General features: G+C 36.2%; 1 protein-coding gene across 1 annotated transcript in view; it reads left to right on the top strand.

Annotated features, from left to right (window-relative positions):
- lrba (LPS-responsive vesicle trafficking, beach and anchor containing) overlaps positions 1 to 18,527 on the top strand; it is a 283,565-nt gene that overhangs the window by 218,894 nt on the left and 46,144 nt on the right. The window contains exon 46 of the mRNA XM_088633176.1: positions 3,794 to 3,946. Coding sequence (XP_088489302.1) covers positions 3,794 to 3,946 — 153 coding nt within the window. The remainder of the gene's footprint in view (positions 1 to 3,793; positions 3,947 to 18,527) is intronic.

Raw genomic sequence — 18,527 nt, 5'->3', positions numbered from 1 at the left:
CATTGAAAGACACATTTTCAGACTGGTGTTTTGTCTTCCCTCTCAATCACTTCAGATGTCATGTTGTCATATTGTCTTTAGTTTTCTGCTCATTACAGAGTTGCCGTGCAGCACATTAACAGAACTGAAAACCTTGGATTGACAGTTAGAACCCAACATGCTATGTTCTTCCGTACAGCCTGTTTTTATGTGACGCAAAATGAACAAAAAGGAGTATAACATTCAAAGGCATTACGATAAGAAGCACAGAAGTACTCAGACTTGACTGGCAAAATGCTCTCAGATAAAGTAGAAACACTGAAGAAAAACTTAATTTATCAGCGTGAAATATTTACAAAGCCATCACAACAATCAGAATCCATTGTAAGGGCGAGTTTCAAAATAGCTAAGGCAGGGAATCCATTTACTGATGGGCAGTATGTAAAAACGTGTATTATGAAGGCTGCTGATTAACTATGTCCTGAAAAAGTTGCTTTGTTCGAGCAAATAAGTCTGTCAGCTAATACAATTGCTTGTCGCACAGAAGACCTGGGAAAAACCGGTTATTTTGCACTGTATCATTCATCAGCTGGCTTTGTGCAGTAACAATTTGCAATTATCTTAAGTAATGGATATAGTTGTGAAGACAGTGAATTTCATACTATCGTCAATGGATGGATATTTAAACCTCCTTTGGGAACTTCATATACTCTCCAGACAAGACATGTACTCAATTGTAATCCAAATCACTGGAATATTGTAATTGCCACACTGCACTTGCTTTCATATTGGACATCCTCCTTGATGTTTCAGCATATCTTGCCTAGATGTGGTTGGTTGAAGATGTCAACAGTAACAGGTGTGTCCGCCTTGCAGCAAATGACTGTGTTGCATAGACAACCTCATTCACAGGAGAATTCCTGTTTAGGAATGACATTCCATTTTCTGATGAGCTCCAGTACAAGCCCTGCAAAGCTATGGGGTTCACGTCAAAGAGCATGCACCCTGATGATCAATTATATCTTTCAGATGTATACTGGCTTTAAATCTTAAAAAAAGAAACATTAACCCACTGAGTTTCACTCCATTGAATTTGCTGGTTAGCCCCCTGAAGCCAGATCTGTTCATTGAGAAATATGACAAGAATGGATTCCTCTATTGTGAAGATACCTTAGTGCAGTACTGGTACTAATTAGATGATGATTGTGGTTTGCTAAGCTTTTCACAAAGCTCCAGAATAATGCTAACCAGGATATGAAAAACAAAACAAAAATGCAGTCTTTAAACAAACAGTTGAGAAAATGTGTCATTATGATGAAATTGTCCCTGGTGGTGGTTGTAACTCTCAGCCATCCATTTTGTGGTAAGTCAAATGTGGTCTCAGTTACTTGCCAGTGTCCTTTGGGGTTGTAAGCTGTCACTCTTTTCATATTGTAAAGCCTTGTGAAAGTCTTGATTCCTTTGAGTTTTCATCAGCCATGGCCTGAGACTCTTTTTCCGTTTCAGGCTTTGTATAAAGATGGAAAAGAAAAGTTCAAAGATGGATAAAATTGATTTTCCTTCAATTATAATTAATTTGTTAGCAACCTCATGTGATGTACCTGATCAGCAGGTCAACTGATTGATTTGTGATTGCAACAGATGTACTCCCACAGTTATTAAACAATTTCCTATACGATTTCTCAGTATATGAGCCATATTTTACCAATCCATTGTCGAGATAAAGACACTTTTGAGACAGTGCTCTTAGTCTAGAACTCGACTTGTTTGACATGATACTCTACTATGATCAGTTATTGCCATTTTCTTAAAAATATAAGTCTTCCCTGCTGGTTGCCCAAAATGTACTCGTTACCCAAAATCTGCTAAAAACATATGTTAATGAGCAATATGTGCACACTTTTTATTAATATAGAACAAAATGCAATTTTGATGATTTATCTTTGGATTTCAATTGCAATATTATTTGTGAATTCCACCCTGTCCATGGTTACAATTGATAAGCTCTTCATCTTGTTAGAAGGTGTTGATTTGGTCTGAACACGTTAATTTCTTTTACAGGTTATAAAAGATGCTTGAATGTGCATACTGCAGTGAGATGGAAGTACCTGTAAACATCTGATTTTCTAAAATGAATACAGTTCATCAGAACAGTATTGAAAGTTTTTCTAGTTGAACATTTAGTCTGTTTAGAAGTGGCAAATATAAGAAATCCTGTTTTAGCTTTGTAGTGGCAGGTGTAGAAGGAAGAAAAGGAGGTTTTAACTAAGTAGAGACATGAAAGAGGGACAGAATGAACCACCTAGCTGTCCAGTTTCGTGTAAAACCTCAAACTAATAACTGAATTTTCATTTCATTTTTTATCATTACTGTGCATGACTAATGCAAAGTGAATATGCTAGAAAAAGATCTGTTTAAATAACTTGCTGTTGAAACGTCAGTTGAACATCAAAATGGGTTTTGCATACAAACAAGTTTAAATACAGAAGATTCTCCTTATTAAATTCTGTAAGTTTCTTTCTTAAAGTAATTGTTCATGATTAAAGTTGTCCATAATACCATCAACGTCGGTTATGGGAGATTTGGGTAAAAAAAGGCTGAGTTGATAAGATGTAACATTTCTTTAGCTGAAGTTCTTCTAAGGAAAAGTTAAGATAGAGGTCAAGTAGATGGCAGAGTCACGGCGACTCATCGGGCCATCCTCATTGCTGTAATGTTAAGCAGATTAGAGAGCATGTGACTACCCCCCCTGAGCAGCCCCTATCCCTGGATGGGATACCAGTCTGCAGATGAGTCTAAAAACTTATCCAGTACCCCAAGCCCCTGTTAGAAAAACAAATGATATAAGAATTAGATAGTACGTTACATTCATTTGTTTTAATTGGACCTGTATTGATGTGAAAAGAGAAAAACTTTGAGAGGATTTGCATTACAGCTGGTTTATTACATCTTCACTTACAAAGATTTAAACCTGAGCCCTGTGTTTTGGATATAGCAACATTCTTTAAGATCTACAGTATTTAAGTTAAGAGTAAATCTTCCGATCCATTCATTATAAATTCATATTTGGTTATCAGAAATACAGTATGCAGAAAAGTAATTCACATCACTGTACTACAGCAACAAAAAACTGTATTATTCTCTTCCTGCATGAGTGTGTACAGTACATAAATGTTTGCATACATTTATACACAAACATATGCATGGTAGGATTATATGTATAATAGTCTTATGATAAATAATTTCTTTCCTCATGTACAAAAAACAAAGCAAAGCTATTTTGTTTTGATTGCTTTTATCAAAGTGACATTTCATAGCACAACAAATGAAGAGTCTGAAGTGTAATTTTCATGAGTAATGATACATTTCAAGTGGTGGTGCATTTTCCATATAGAATTATGGCAAGGGTACTGAAGATTAAAGCAACTGCCTTCTACCAATATCAGCAACATGAATTACGAATTCACTTCTGTGAAGTTTTTTTTTATTTAGAGTTTTTTAGTTTTACATGATTAGATGCTAAACTCATTTTGATCTGTCTTTAATTATTAATTGCAAACCAGCAGCTAGCACAATCAAGAAAAAATAATCAACTGTGGTATTATGAGTAGAAATTGTAGCATTTGCATTGGTCTGTGTTTTAAGACATACTTTTAATATTAATTAGAACAACAACATCCCTGATAAAATACTCCTTGGGTGTTTTGGTGCATACTAGGTGTGCTGTATTCTACCAGGAGAGCCTAATGAACTTAGTAAATCAATGTGCAGTTGTTGATAACATGCTAAAAATTGTTTTCTTCTTTGCATGCAGGAGTTGATCCCTGAATTTTATTATCTTCCGGAGATGTTTGTCAACTCCAATAATTACAATCTGGGAGTGATGGATGATGGGACGGTGGTGTCTGATGTCGAACTTCCACCATGGGCTAAAACCCCAGAAGAGTTTGTTCGCATAAATAGGCTGGTAAGATAAGTCATCTGTTGTGTCAGTGAGCTGCTCTGTCAGAACACTCTCCATTTAACAGGAAATTCTGATTTAAAAAGACAGTATTTTTTTCCTGTCTAGCTAAGTTACTTTCCTGATACCTGACCCCCAGAGTCTTTAAAATGCGTAGCATTTCTGATTGCAGCCAACAATTCTTAATAAGTAAGAATTTAATATATGTTGATGTGTATATTGTATATGAAACCAGTAGCACTTTTTTGCCTTTTAAGGCCTCTTTCTCTGTATGTATGTGTTCATTTTCTTGTGCCGTTACCATTCTTGCATAGTTATGCGGTTCTTCTCCTTTTTCCTTTTTAATGTTTCATTGTTCGCTGTTTTTGTCACAGTCTTGTGCGTTCTTAGTGTGTTTCTCATTTTTCAGTTTTATCCAGCATTTTCTTTGCTGCTCATGCACAAATGCTGCATTGTTAATTGTGGTTTTGAATAGAATGTTTCCTTTTTAAAAAAAAAGAATTGCTTTAATTCATGTGCCAATATGCATATACATTTAATATTAAAATTAATTCCAGTTACTTTCCAAACCCATTCACTGTTTTGGTCTTTTATGCATTAATCTTTTGCGAAAGCTATTTCTCAGCGCATTTTAATAATTTTATTTTCAAGGCGTACATTATGATATAATATTGCATATGGTTTGTTGATTCTCAATCCTTTCAAATAACAGCTGTATTTTATGGTGAACTTTTGATTTTTTTTTATTTGACTCTGGCAGAGTTTACTAGTTTACAACACATTACTGGAAAAAAAGCACTATCGAGACACTATAGAAGTCACTTAGTGTATTTTTTAATATTTTGCATTTTCTTTAGCTACACCAGATGTTTGTGATGATGAAATTATTATTTCATAAAACAAATTCAAGGTTAAAGCTTCATTACTGGATCTTTGTATTGTTGAGAAGGAATCTGAGTTAGTATTGAAGCATCAAAGTTAATCTTTTTTCTGTACATTTGCTGAGTTGGCAAGCGAATTATTTTGATTTGTTGTAACGCTAAGTATCTTCTTTTTGTTCAAAGTAAAAGTAGTTGCAATTTCAACTCTAGGATTTGCATTCTAATATATTCTGGTCTGTCCTTTTTATTCTCAAGGCTAAAGGCCAACTTAAAAAAAAAACAAGTGTAGTGTACAGTGTATGTCATGAAAGCATTTTTAAGAGTTGGTAAATGATTTATTTCAATTACTTTGAGTAGCACTCAAATGCTGTCTGATTAGTTGTCGTTACATGCTTATTATGTTTGATCTCATGTTCATGATGTATAATTAACACAAATTTCAGCCGTGCAAACCCCATGAGTTGCTGCAGCATGGGTCAAAGTGTTTATAAAAATGGCTGTAAGGGCTTAGTTACAAAAATAAAGAGATATATTTTTTCTTTCTCACACATATTAAACACAAACACTAAAAGAAGGCATTCATTTATATTCTCTTTAGTCCTTTTTCTCGGGTTCCTGCTTCATTTTCTTATTTATTTTTGTGTAGCTTTTTCCAGCAAATTGAATGTGATAATCACAGCTCATGAAATGCATACTGCTTTGATCTGTGACCTTTTTTGTGGTGCTAATCAGGATCCCGATATTATTGCACCTCGCTCATTAATCATATTTCCTGCAGAATGTCGCAACGCCAGACGTTCAAGCCCCTCTTTGCAGCCTCAAGTTGGCAGCCTCCCCCTGCCTAGTAACTTGCTTGTGTTACGATACTTTGGCTTCAAATGACCAGTGCTGCATCAAGCTGTGTGCTACAATTAAAGTCAGATGGCCCTTAGGTTGAACAGGGATATAGTATTGCAGCTGTCTGTCTTTCAGTACCAGCTCTGTGCTATGAACAGATGATATATAGGACAGGCTATAATTACAGATGGTACAGTAGTAGGTCAGAGCAGTGAAGCCAAGCATTAATTAGCTGGCAATGTTGTATTTCACTAACACTTTGCATTTCTCTTTGCAGTTCTATGCTATACTCTAAGGTGCATGTCTCTGTATCGGTTACATGTCTATAATTCCATGCATCACAAAAACCTGATTTTTGATTTGTACATTAATAGTAGATGCTAATTTAATTTAAGTTTAAAGTCAGTTATTTGGATGGACTTTGCAATATTTTGTTTCTTTCTCTGCAGTGCTTAATGTTTTCTCCATTAATTCCCAGATTACAATACATCCCACCATGTGCCAGCAATTACTTCCAATCAAAACAGTCTGCACACTCAACTTACTGCAAAAATCAATGCTCTCGCCTTTTAGTACACTTTCTGCAGTGTGCAAAAAACAGAATATTGATCTGCACAGAACAGTGGAAAGAAAGCAGGTGAACTGAGCTGCAGAAAATGAGTGCAGCAGCCAAAAGATGTTACCCAAAGACTGAATGTGATTTGTCAGCTTTTATTTCTTCAAATTACCATTGGAAGTCAATACTATTTCCATTGCTCGCTTGTGCTTCTTTGTCATTTTTATCCAAAACTAAAATCTGATATTGCACTGGTAAACAATGGAGAATGTTGAGTTTGTCAGCACTTTCAGTGTATGGTGTAGCATTTAAATGCTCTTATTGTTATTACAACGTTTCTATGCAGGACAAGAAATGAAAGCAGCATCACTTACAGTACATAACACATTTTTCAAATCCTGTTTGTTTTTACTTTTACACTGTGTTGATCCTAGTACTCACCTATTTAGATCTTAAAATATCTAAATATGACAGTGTGCATAACTGTCTCCTTGTGATGTCTCCGTTGGCTGATACAGGTGATATTAATGACCTGTGCTGTTCAGGAACCAAATATATTTGGTTATGTGCCGTACAGTACATGTTCTTCAACACCTTTCAAGCGTTCGGAAATGCAGAATTTATAAAAGAAAGAGACATTAAAGAGTATTTTGTCTTTCCAATGTAATGATTTTCTTTACCTCAGAGGCCTGTATGTACTGTAGAAGCATCCAACTTGCAGATAGGCATCCCTGTGGTCGGCTAGCTCACATATCTCTTCATTAATACAGAATGGGGAAAAGGTACAAGAGAGAAGATATATCAATTGTCATGTGTCATCTGTAGACTGTAAAAATACTGAACTGTTAAAGACTGTAGTTCTTATTACAGTATATCTGCAACATAAAACCTGATGGTGAATGCTGTTTTCCTGCATTTTAAACAACAGGAACAATAACACTATTATGTCTCTTTCTCTGTACATGGTAATGTTCCGTGGTATTTTAATTATTCTCCTGAAAAAGCTCTTGCTTGTAGACACCATGACTTTTAAAGAAATTATAAAAATCTGGCAGCAACTGCAGCATTTGTTAGAAACAATAGTAACAAAATATAGAGCTTTGATGAGGTTTAACCCTTCTGCCACAAAGAGAAAATTAATTTTTTAATAAAGTTCCAACCTCCAACAAAATACATGCTGCAGATATAAGGAAAACACACTTGTTATTCAGTTCAAATAAACCATTCATTTTGACCACATTCCTCCACAAACAGCTGAGCAGTTTGAAATACAGAACACAGTTGTGGTCGTAGTGCCAGGCAGGAGAAAGGAGTGATAATTAAAAAGGTCCTTGAGGTGTTAGGGCCTCCTAATGACTGATAACTGGCATTATCGGGTGTCATCTGGCTCCTGAAGCAGAATGAGAAATTTGGAATGAGACACTGGCCTCCAAATTGCAGAGATATACGCGAAGAGTTAATGGGGTGTTTCATGCTTTATCACATCTGCCACTAATGGTGTGCAAGTAATGCAGCTGGTATAGATGCAGCGCAAATAAGGCTGAATCTGATACATTTTTATTTCCTTTAAATGATTAACAGTTAATTAAAAAGGAATCTATAACTTTAGAATAACATTAGGAAGAGCTTCACCTTCCAAGATTTTAATTCTTTTAATATATATTAGAATATTTTACATTTGGCATACTATTTTAAAAACTGCTATAAGCTGAGTCATACAACATGTTGTATGTGGATGCGGGTCCAAATGTTAGAATGCTTCCTGGTTCTTGTGAGTCACCTGTTATGGTTTCTAAAGAACAGCTGAGATATTTGCCAAGAAAAGTCAATGTTTCTCAAAAACAGTGAATTATTGTAGCACGGTAAATAAGTTGGATTAAATAAAACAGAATAATAAACTTCCATGAATTTCTGGTTGCAGCGATTTTTTTTCCAATCCACCATATAAAGAGATGGCTGGCTGGCCTGTTTCTGTTGCATCTCCAAAAAAGCCTGTAAGATTTTCCAAAGTTGAAGCAAGAGAACCCCCCACAGGGGAAACAGGAGAGCCTGTGCTAGTATCTGTATCTGTCCTCCCACTCAGCCAGCGCTGTGTTCTCTTGCAGAAATCATGAGAGCTCAAGTCAAGCCCTCAGGTATCACTGCATGGCAGTGGACCAAAAATCTGCAAAAGTTGCTGGAGTGCTGTTTGCACAATGACTAACTGTGCTTCCCTACCCTTTAATGTAAAGCTTACTGTTTATTCTGTTATTACTATTGATTGAAATAAACAAAAAATGTGAAACCATTTGCAGGCACAGTATTATCTTGACTTAAAATTGACGATTCATTCTGTTCACTGCCAGTATAGAATTTATTGTTCCCTTTAAATCTTTTATTCTGAGTAATTTATTCTTAATGCTGTGTGACACAGAAATGATTTTTACTTTTGAGGAGTTGTGGAGCTAAGATCTTTATCCCCTCAAATAAATAAGTAGAATTTGCACACTGCCGTCCTCTAAACCATTCCATTTTACAATTATTATATTATATAGGAAATATTACAATGACCCAATACTATATATTATTATTTAAACAAAGAATGCTTTGTAACACAGTAAGTGAAATGTATTGATAGTTTACGTTTTCTGACATATGAGTACAAATACATTTATTTCCAATAAATTCTGTGATTTATTTCTTTATCCTTGCATATTTGAAAGTTTCAGTTAATTAAAATTAGTTTAACTGTGTGAGAATGAGAAGCCTTTGTACTATAACTTAGATTAAATTTTAAAATCTAGAAGTAGAAGTTTTTTTTCAAAATGTTGTGTGTCTGGGTTTTGAAATAGTCATGACAATGAATCTTTTGTGTGGGCAGTCAACTTGTTGCTCATTTGGTTACAAAGCCAGGGTGTCTTCATTGAATTCTGCTTACAAAAGCTGTTTTACATGCCAGAGAAAGCTTTTTTTCTCATTTTCTCTTACTAATTTTTGAGTAAATGAAAAGACCACCATCTAAGTGCAATACAACTTGATGCGTGTTTTTGTTTCTTCCATAGTTGCTCTGTCGAAAGGGTACAGTATATGTTTCTCCCATGTGGACATTTTTGCAGACAGCTTGGTATCCTAAACAACTTGGTATCCATGAAGGAAAAAAATCTTGAAACTCGCATAAAGTGAACTCATCCTCCACAGAAGCATAATATCCACTAAACATGATTGAGGAAAAAGACAATTTCATAACCTACTGAGTCTTTTAAATAAGCAGTGGTCTAAAAGAGATTAAAAAAAACAACTTTAAAAAGCAGTGGTCATTGGAGCACCTTAATATATTTTGGAGCAGAATCTAAAGTGTCAGATGTGCATTGTGACAGATTTATTGGCCATTTAAGATCTCTTCAAATAGGTCTCTCCTGTAAACTGCAATGTGTTTTTTCATGAGATGTTTATACTCCTCAAGTAGCTCACGTTAAAATACTGTGCTGCACATAGTGCAAGAACTTTCAGCCCAAAGACATTAGCTATATGTTGCAGCTGTTTTGCAGTGTTTACAGTAGCAGGGATAAATGGTTAGACATTTTAGGACATAATCATAAACACAGACAAGATCTGTTGAAAGAGGAGTGCTGTTTTAGCATGAGGTATTACTGTTACCTGACTTATGACAAAAAATGAGGCTTCTGTTCACTGATAAAGTCAAGAAGCTAAATTCTGTGAAAAATCTATATTTTATGTTATATTTTTTGTTCTAAGCTTTAAGAGCTTTCATCACAATAAATGAATTTTTACAGCGTAATAGTATATAACTTTCAGTACATTCACATGAAACAAAAAAAGGTCACTTTTTCAATAGAAATGTGTTTATAATTTTACAGTGGCATTATGCAAGTAAAAAAGCTCCAAGTTTCAAAACGTTTGAACAGATTTAGTTGCATTTTTTAGAATGGTTTTAACTTTAAGTTGTTTTGATTGGATAATTCCATAGTCTACAAAATAACTAGAGTTACTTTATGATGACATAATTTTAGGGCGGTGCTAAAAATACTTCTGCAGTTACAGTGTATAGCAAACATTCAGACTTGCTTTCAGTGATAACACTTTGAAGAAGCATTTAATATTTACATACGCAACCTACTCCAGACAATGTAAAGCAAAAAGAAAAGAAGTAAGTAAATATATAATATGAAAGAAAAATTAAATTCATGATTGCATAGCTCTTCAAACCCTTTGCTGTAGCAATGCTAAATTTAAGTGCACAGACTCCCTTAAAAAACACAAAATCCTCTTTTTATTTTGCAATAATAGTAGTTCCCATCATTTCAGAATAAAAACACCAGTCTCTGTGAGGTTCCTTGGTCAAGTAGTATATTTCAAATAACTCAATCATGAAAACTAAAAGCTTTCAAGGCAGGACAGGGATAAAGTCACCGAAAAGCACAGATCAGCAGAAGGGTATAATAAAAATTGGAGTTTCTGCATATCACTGTGACTACACTGTACTCAGTCATAAGGAAGTGTAAGGTGCATTGTACCACCCAGACACTACTTAGCTGGGGTCATCCCTCAAAACTGAACAGCTGGGCAAGGAGCAAACAGGAGAGACCTTTAGGGATATCACTGTGAGGCCAACTTTGAAAGAGCTACGGAGTTTGAAAGCTGAGATGGGAGAAATTGTGCATCACTCAGCAACACCCTAGTCACACCATCTATCTATCCCACTTGGAAAATCTATCTATCCCACTTGGAGTTTGCAAAATAGCACCTGAGTGATCCTGAAAAAACAGCACCTCTTCCCATCAGCACTGTCCCTACAGTCAAGCATGCTTGTGGCAAGATGATGCTGTGGGGATTGTTTACCTCAGCAGGTGCTGGAAATTTTGTTAGGACTGAAGGAAAAATGGATGTTGCAAAGTACAGGCAAATTCTAGGGGAAGAGTTGGCAGATACTAAAAAAGACTTGCTGCCAAAGTTGGCATTTGCTTTAACTTACCCTATTTTTTAGTTTGAACATTCAGGTTTTTAATAAAATTAATTTACAAAATGTGTATGAATCATTTTGGAACACATCCAATCAATACTTCTGTAAGGTACCATGGTATATTTCTGTTCTGGGGTAAGACCCAGAGTCTCCTCCAGGTTGCTCAACTTGCTTTTTTGTGCTTGTTAAAGGTAGAACCAGACAGCTATAGAGATGAATGTCCTCTGTGTGTCCAGAGGCTTACCAATGCCCTGCCAGTATGGCTCCCGGGAAAGACCATTTACTTTAAAGGTCAAAGGGCGATTCTGTTTACATTTCTCATCTTTAGCCTTTTGGCAGAGTCCAGATGCAGAGGTGTGCAAATGCTTGTTACATCTGGAAAACTGAGCTCAAAACCCTGAACCGATTACTTTTATTATTTTAGCTTTTGAGCAAAAGTGCTACACCTCATATTTTAGATGTAGCTTTATTTTCTTTTAAAGAACTCAACTCTATTTAATCCAGCCCTGTGAGCCAATATTTGGAGGATTTTGAGTGGTTTCTGGTTAATATCAGCTGTTCCTTGCTGAAAGGATATTTTCTTGTGAGGGGTGGACATGTTTACTGTATATGCTGTATTTTATGAGTTCTTCCCTTCTCAGTGATGTAATCCTACATTCTTGAGAAACTGCATGAGATTGCGCAGCTGGCACTCATCGTCTCCATTCTTATCAAATTATCAGTTTCCCAATTCTGGACCTACAGTACTACACATAGACAACCATGGTGATAATATTAGTGATGTAAATTTGAAAAACCTTTCATCGCTAGTGAATGTGTAGGATAGTATTGTCCTTATCATTTCCTTCTTGAAATGTCATTTTCACTGGCATGTGCAGCAGATAAGGGGGATGGATTTTTTGCATATAATGAAAAACAATCATTTTACTCTGGATATTGTTGCACATTTGTCCTCTCTTCATTGCTAAGTATTATAAGGATCTATAAGAATATATCATTGTTTCACATGAAAAATAAGAATTTAAAATATGTCATATATACTGCTTCAAAGGGTATAACTCCAAACAGAAATGTACAGTCCAGTTTCAGAAGATGTTCTTCTATGAAAAAGCAAACACAAATCTTAGATTTTGACTGCATATTCGGTTTTATTTTTCTGAGAAGGCTACTGTGACTAGTGTAGTTTTCAACACTATCAAGGAAGGGCAATTCAGTTTTTTTGAGGAAGTAATTTTCAGATTTTAGGGTACATAAATCCTTCAGCCATGTACGGAGAAAGCTCCATTTTTCTTGCAGATTTCCAAGACTGAATGGTCTTTCAGCATTGTTACTGACCACCATACATTTGACTTCATTGATTTCTCATAACATAAAGAAGTAGTTTTCTCTGTGCACAAATGGTTATAGCCTTTAGCAGCCTAAAGATTTAAACAGTTTTTGTTCAGATGTCAAAACAGTTCATTATAACTATTGGCTGGAGTGTAAAGCTGTCAAATAAGTCACACTTTCTCATAAATATTTAGTGTAACGTCTGCAAACATGCTTAGTTGACAACTGTGTTCTTAATCCACTTTTTCTGAAAGTTTCTGTAAGGTAGTCAAAGCAGGACTTTCCCACAGCCATGGGTCATTCTAGACATCTATAAGAATAATTGGCATTACATCTGTTTACCGTGCTAAGGAATTTTTAACCTAAAAGAAATCCCTATCAACAGACCTCTTTTTTTTCTCACTGAAACCAAACCTTCAGTGTTTTAAAATCCCTGTGCCATTAAAACACACTGCATTTAACAGACAAGCTGGAGGTTTCTGCTTTCATCTACAGTACATAAGATTAAAACTGAAACATTGGTGCTCTGGAAGCAAATCTGAAATATGAAACAGGGATAGTTTTTATAGCTTGTGCAGTCCTTGCATTGTTTACTTTTAGGAGAAAGTATTCCAGCGTGTTAAACTTTCCCTTGCTGCCATGTTTTGACACTTGATATAAAAAAGATTTGCTAATGATTCAGTCTGTGGCTGGGTGTGCTTCAGTATTACCAAAGTTGTCATCTTTAATCTTCATGTGGGGAATCTTGCTGCATCATCACTATATCTAAAATTGTTTTATTATTTCTCAGATGGTATCACACTTTACTTTTTAGTGAAATAAATACATTTTAAATAATTAACTGCTATAGAAATTTAAAAAATAATTCAAGTTTGGTGACACATTTTATATTTTATGTAATTTTGTTTTAGGTTAAAAGTGTGTTCCTTTTTTCCTTATCTTTCATTTAAGAATGTTTGATTCTTCATTGCTCTCTCACCACTGGCTTTTAAAATATTTTTAGTGAAGGCATTTGTCAACTTTCCTCAAACTACAATGCTAGCTGCTACTCTAACCCCTTCCTTCCTAGTGCTCAGTTTAACACTTGTATCTGTAACAGTGTAACAACAGGAAAAAAACTGAGAGGACTGTATTTACAATTTGTTGTTTTTTTTAAAACTTAGATGGAGCAGAGTTTGAAAAACACAACAAAGAAACATAATTTCACAATTTCTAGTCTGCGGATACCAATTTAGACTGGACAACAACATAGGGTAGGTTCGGCAGGGAAAGCACAAGACAATCTTCCCATCTAGTCCCTGGTCCTGCCGGAGGTTACTGCCGAGCTTCTGGAAGACAGGTGGTTTGTGTTTAGCAGTGGCTGTACCTGCAGCTCTGCAAGCTGACTGTGTGTGAGACACCAACAAAAAAGGCATGGAAGCAGTTTAGCTCCATAGCTTTCCTTTTATTCCATTCCAGGCAATCAAAGAGGAGGTCCTCACTTACAGTGAGGCTGCTTTTCATTAGTGCCACTGAATACCTGTGAAGAGAGAGGGGGAGAGAGAACCTTTAACATACAAACACAAGCACAGGCCTGGGTTCTTGGCACTGATTGCTCGTGGCAGACCATCAGCTGAACAACCCACGGCCTCTCTATCCAGTTAAGTGGTTTAGAATCGGAGTTAATTACTTCAGTCATTTATTCTAATCACCTTCCTCCTATAGCTGGCCACATTCTGTCATGTGGTGGCATCATTTGAAGCTGTCAGATTTTTTTGAAACCACTGTAGAGTACTTGTGACTCATTAGGGAGGCCTATCCATTCTGCTGCACCTCTCTAACCATCCATTTCTTTCTCTTGAAGACCAATTAACTCCTTCTTTGCTTTGTCGGCTGCTGTTCAAGCCTTGTTTCCTTTACTCCTCATCCTATGCTTAGGCAGCACCTGCAGAAGTATCATTTTAAAATTTTAGCTCATCTCCTTTGCTGTGGTATTTTTGGACTCCAGATATGCACTGTATTGCTAGTCTAGAAATTATTGTGTTTTCAAGATAAAAGAAAGAATTGTTCATTTTGTAGCGCTTCAGTGGTTTGTTTGAGTAATTGACAACTGATAATTACAAATATTCTTGTTAAACATAGTATATTTAAGAAACGCCTAGGGATTTAAATGTCCAATAAATAATAAAAATAATCAACGACACTATGTGTTTAAAAAAGTAAGCAATGTGAATTTTATGATTTTGCATTTACTGTATCTTCATGTTTAAGTCACTTCATCAGAGTTTCAGTTTACTTAGCTACGCAGATTAAACTTTGCTTCCTGATCTTAAGCAGTGGATGATTTGTCAGGTGTTCATAAAACTTACAGGGCTTTTAAATGAACCTTGGTTGTTAACCCAGTGCAAGTGTACAGTAACTGAACTGAAAGGTTTCCCTGAGAGGTGCAGCAAGGCAGCTATAGCTGTGTTAATTATCTCAAGGGTACTAAGAGAATGAAAGTTTCCTGTACTATTTATTTGTATTTAGTCCTGACAAAGACCTAAATGGTGCCAGGTTGTTTGTATGTATTATACACCACTCTGAACAGCAAAGCTTTTTGCCACTCAGGATGTTTTATCACTCATAGTGATGTAACCAAAGGGGATCAATTCTGGTACATTTTGATTTATTCTGTGTAACTACTTATTATTCTGCTAGTTGTATCTATAAATATAAGCACAACTGTACATTTGTACTTATGATTCAGCTAAATTAATGAAAAAGCTCTATTAATCATCCCTAAATCATCTTCTCTTTTTAAGTCCCAAGTTGTTGAATTTAATTTTAAAAACTAAAGTTTAAAAAGGACTCGATTTGTTTTGAGTGCAATAACTTTTAAGGATAATTATTTTTTAAAAGCTCTGCCAATATGACACTTACTCCATGTAGGTTCTAGGGATTCCTCTGTTTTACAGTATTTTGCTCCTTATAAACCACATTGTGAAGCACTGTCAAATGATGAACCAAAGTGACATGATGCACATTTCACTAAGAGGATTTTTGCAGTGTAATGTGTTTTTTTGGCTTTCTTTCATCTTTAGCTTGCCCATCCTTCAGTGCCGTGTGGAATATCTGATTCTAGAAGCCTAATGGTCAGTGTTCCATTAGACTTTTGCCTTTCATGAGATCCAATTCAGGATGACTCAGCCATCCTGTAATTGTTGTTGGCTGCTTCTTTAAGAGATGTCAAAAACTAGAATTTATTTACACATACTGTACATTACCCTGGAGGATCAGGACTGGGCACTCGTAGATTTTCGGTTGGAAACAGTGCTGTTTTAACAGGCTCCAGTGAATTCATTCCATGCTGTGGCATTAGCAGTTTCCTTCTGCTGAGGCATACAGTATGTGACCAAGTGACTAGCATGTAACTCATGTTTTCTTGACAACCAATAACTGTACAAAAATAGACAGATAACACTTTTATGAAAATAAAGGTTAATTGTTGTTCATTTTGAGGACATTTTACTGTCTAAAATTATATTTGCATTTTGCCTTTGCCAAATTAAAATGGCTACGGGGACAGTATATAACTTGTTTTTCATTTTGGTTAATTTTTTGTTTTGACCTACAGTACACTCTATACATTTATACATTCCTTAAAAACAAGTGTAAGGTATAAGCTGTATCTGAGACTATTTTAGTCCATTTCAGTGTGAGGATGCATGCAGAAGGTGCTGTTATGTTACCTTGGGTTAGGTTTGCAAGTTGCATAATCATAGGTGAATGAAAATGTTCCCAAATAAGTTATTAATGTATTTCAGTAGTTGAAGCATACAGTAGCTCAGTAAGTTAACTCTTTACTTTTTCCAATGCCTTGTTTTATTACTTTCATCAGCTGAACTTACAAAGCAAAGACATGTAACATACTGTAATTATGTTAAAAGAAGAAAGTAGCTCAAAGGAAATAGAAGAACATTGAGGAAGAAAGGACATTTTATCATTTTTGTTTTAAACATGGAACAAAATATCCTTTATTTTTTACGAACCATTACCAGAAAGAAATGAACATTACAAAATGAATGTCAATTCATCCCAGCCAAATAAAAACTGATGCATTACATATACAGTACATGCAGTGTTCCAACCAGAATGTACAAGTATGTTGCATGCCACATTATATAAGTCTATACTTATAAGTAATACTAATATTATCATTACTTATTAGTACTGATCAAAATAATTACAGAAGCAATCATTACCAGCCAAAACAATGTGTTGTACCATATAATAATAATTGCTTACACTTATATATTGCTTTTCTGGACAGTCCACTCAAAGCACTTTACTGGTTATGGGGACACCCCTCCACCACCGCCAATGTGCAGCATCCATCTGGATGATGCGACGGTAGCCATAGTGCACCACAGCACTCACCACACATCAGCTATCAGTGGGGAGGAGAGCAGAGTAATGAAGCCAATTCATAGATGGGGATTATTAAGAGGCCATGATTGGTAAACGCCAAAAGGAAATTTGGCCAGAACGCTGGGGTTACACCCCTACTCTTTTAGAGAAACTCCCTGGGATTTTTAATAACCACAGAGAGTCAGGACCTCTGTTTTACGTCTCATCCGAAGGACGGCGCCTTTTTACAGTATAGTGTCCCCGTCGCTATACTAGGGCATTAGGATCCACATGGACCACAGGGTGAGCCCCCCCTGCTGGCCCCACTAACACCTCTCCCAGCAGCAACTTTTTTCCCAGGAGGTCTCCCATCCAGGTACTGACCAGGCTCACACCTGCTTAACTTCAGTGGGCTGCCAGTTGTGAGTTGACTGATATAGATCCCTCATGAAACAGTGTTGGAGACTCCCAAGTAGTCGGCCATACATGACATCATAGCAGCAAGATTTCCGCAAAACTTTTCTGGCAGCTTTTGCTATCAGCTTGACTAAACAGTGGAATTGGAGAAGGTGGCACAGGGCTCAGCCGCAAGTGGGGTAGCATGTCAACATGTTTTTTCCTGATGAAGTGATCTTCTGTACAGATTGGCATGGCTGGCATGTGACAGGCGGAGGTGATGTAGGGAACAGTTTAATGATGCCTGCACTGTAGACAGAAACAGTAGGGAAGTACCTTCCTCTCATAATGTGGGGTACTTTCTCTTTGGGATGACAGGTACACCTAGTTGTCTTTCAGATCAGTAAATAAGGAAGTAGTAGGGGAGCCCAGCCCTCTGCTACAGTAAAGAAGTTCTGCAACCTGTAGATGTACCATTTTTTTACTGGTCTAATAATTTTGGAGTACACTCTACAAAGAGAAACATTCAATTTGTGGGCTAGTATGCCCCTGGCCAGATGTGAACGCTATTGAATTCCAGGGACCTGCATGTCAAACAATTTTGAACAGCTTCAGCAATGTGAGACAGGCCCTTATTTAGAATTGGTTTCTCTCTGAGGGTCAACATGGTGAAGCTGTCATGACTGGTAATACAGGACATGCCCATTATTATTTATCTGTCTTGGAGCAGTGACAGTAGTTGACAAGACAATCTACAGCAAGTGAAGCTAGCCACACAGCGTATTGTGACTAATAAATTATCATTTGGCATTAGATGTGATTTTTAGATCGGAAATAAGCATGTTTCTGACATATATGTTGCTTTTTGGAAAGGTTAATCATAATTTTTAAACTTGAAACATTTTGTTTTGCTTGTGCTTTAACTCTCTTTAATTCCCTTAAATCGGGATGCAGGTTTTGCCTTCAAGAAATAAATGTCTTCAGTTTCTGCTTCAGCCGTGATTTAGTGTTTTGACTAAATTGACAGAATTAAAAGAAATCTGAACAAATGCATTGCGCCTTCTGATGATCTATCCTAGCTTTTATTTCTGACATCATCCCACAGTTCACTCACAGACTCGAGCCCTGCTCAGAGTTAATGCAGCACACTTACCACAAACTGACAATCTGTTCCTTCGGTAAGGCAAGCTAATAGGCCCTTTAATCAGATACTTGTCAGGAGAAAGAAAAATCTAGATTAAAGGCAAATGCGTGGTAAAG

This window comes from Lepisosteus platostomus, chromosome 1 (genome assembly GCF_059453375.1).
Source record: "Lepisosteus platostomus isolate fLepPlt1 chromosome 1, fLepPlt1.hap1, whole genome shotgun sequence".
Taxonomy (NCBI): domain Eukaryota; kingdom Metazoa; phylum Chordata; class Actinopteri; order Semionotiformes; family Lepisosteidae; genus Lepisosteus; species Lepisosteus platostomus.
The sequence above is the reverse complement of the archived record's forward strand: the minus strand, read 5'-3'. Positions and strand labels throughout refer to the sequence as shown.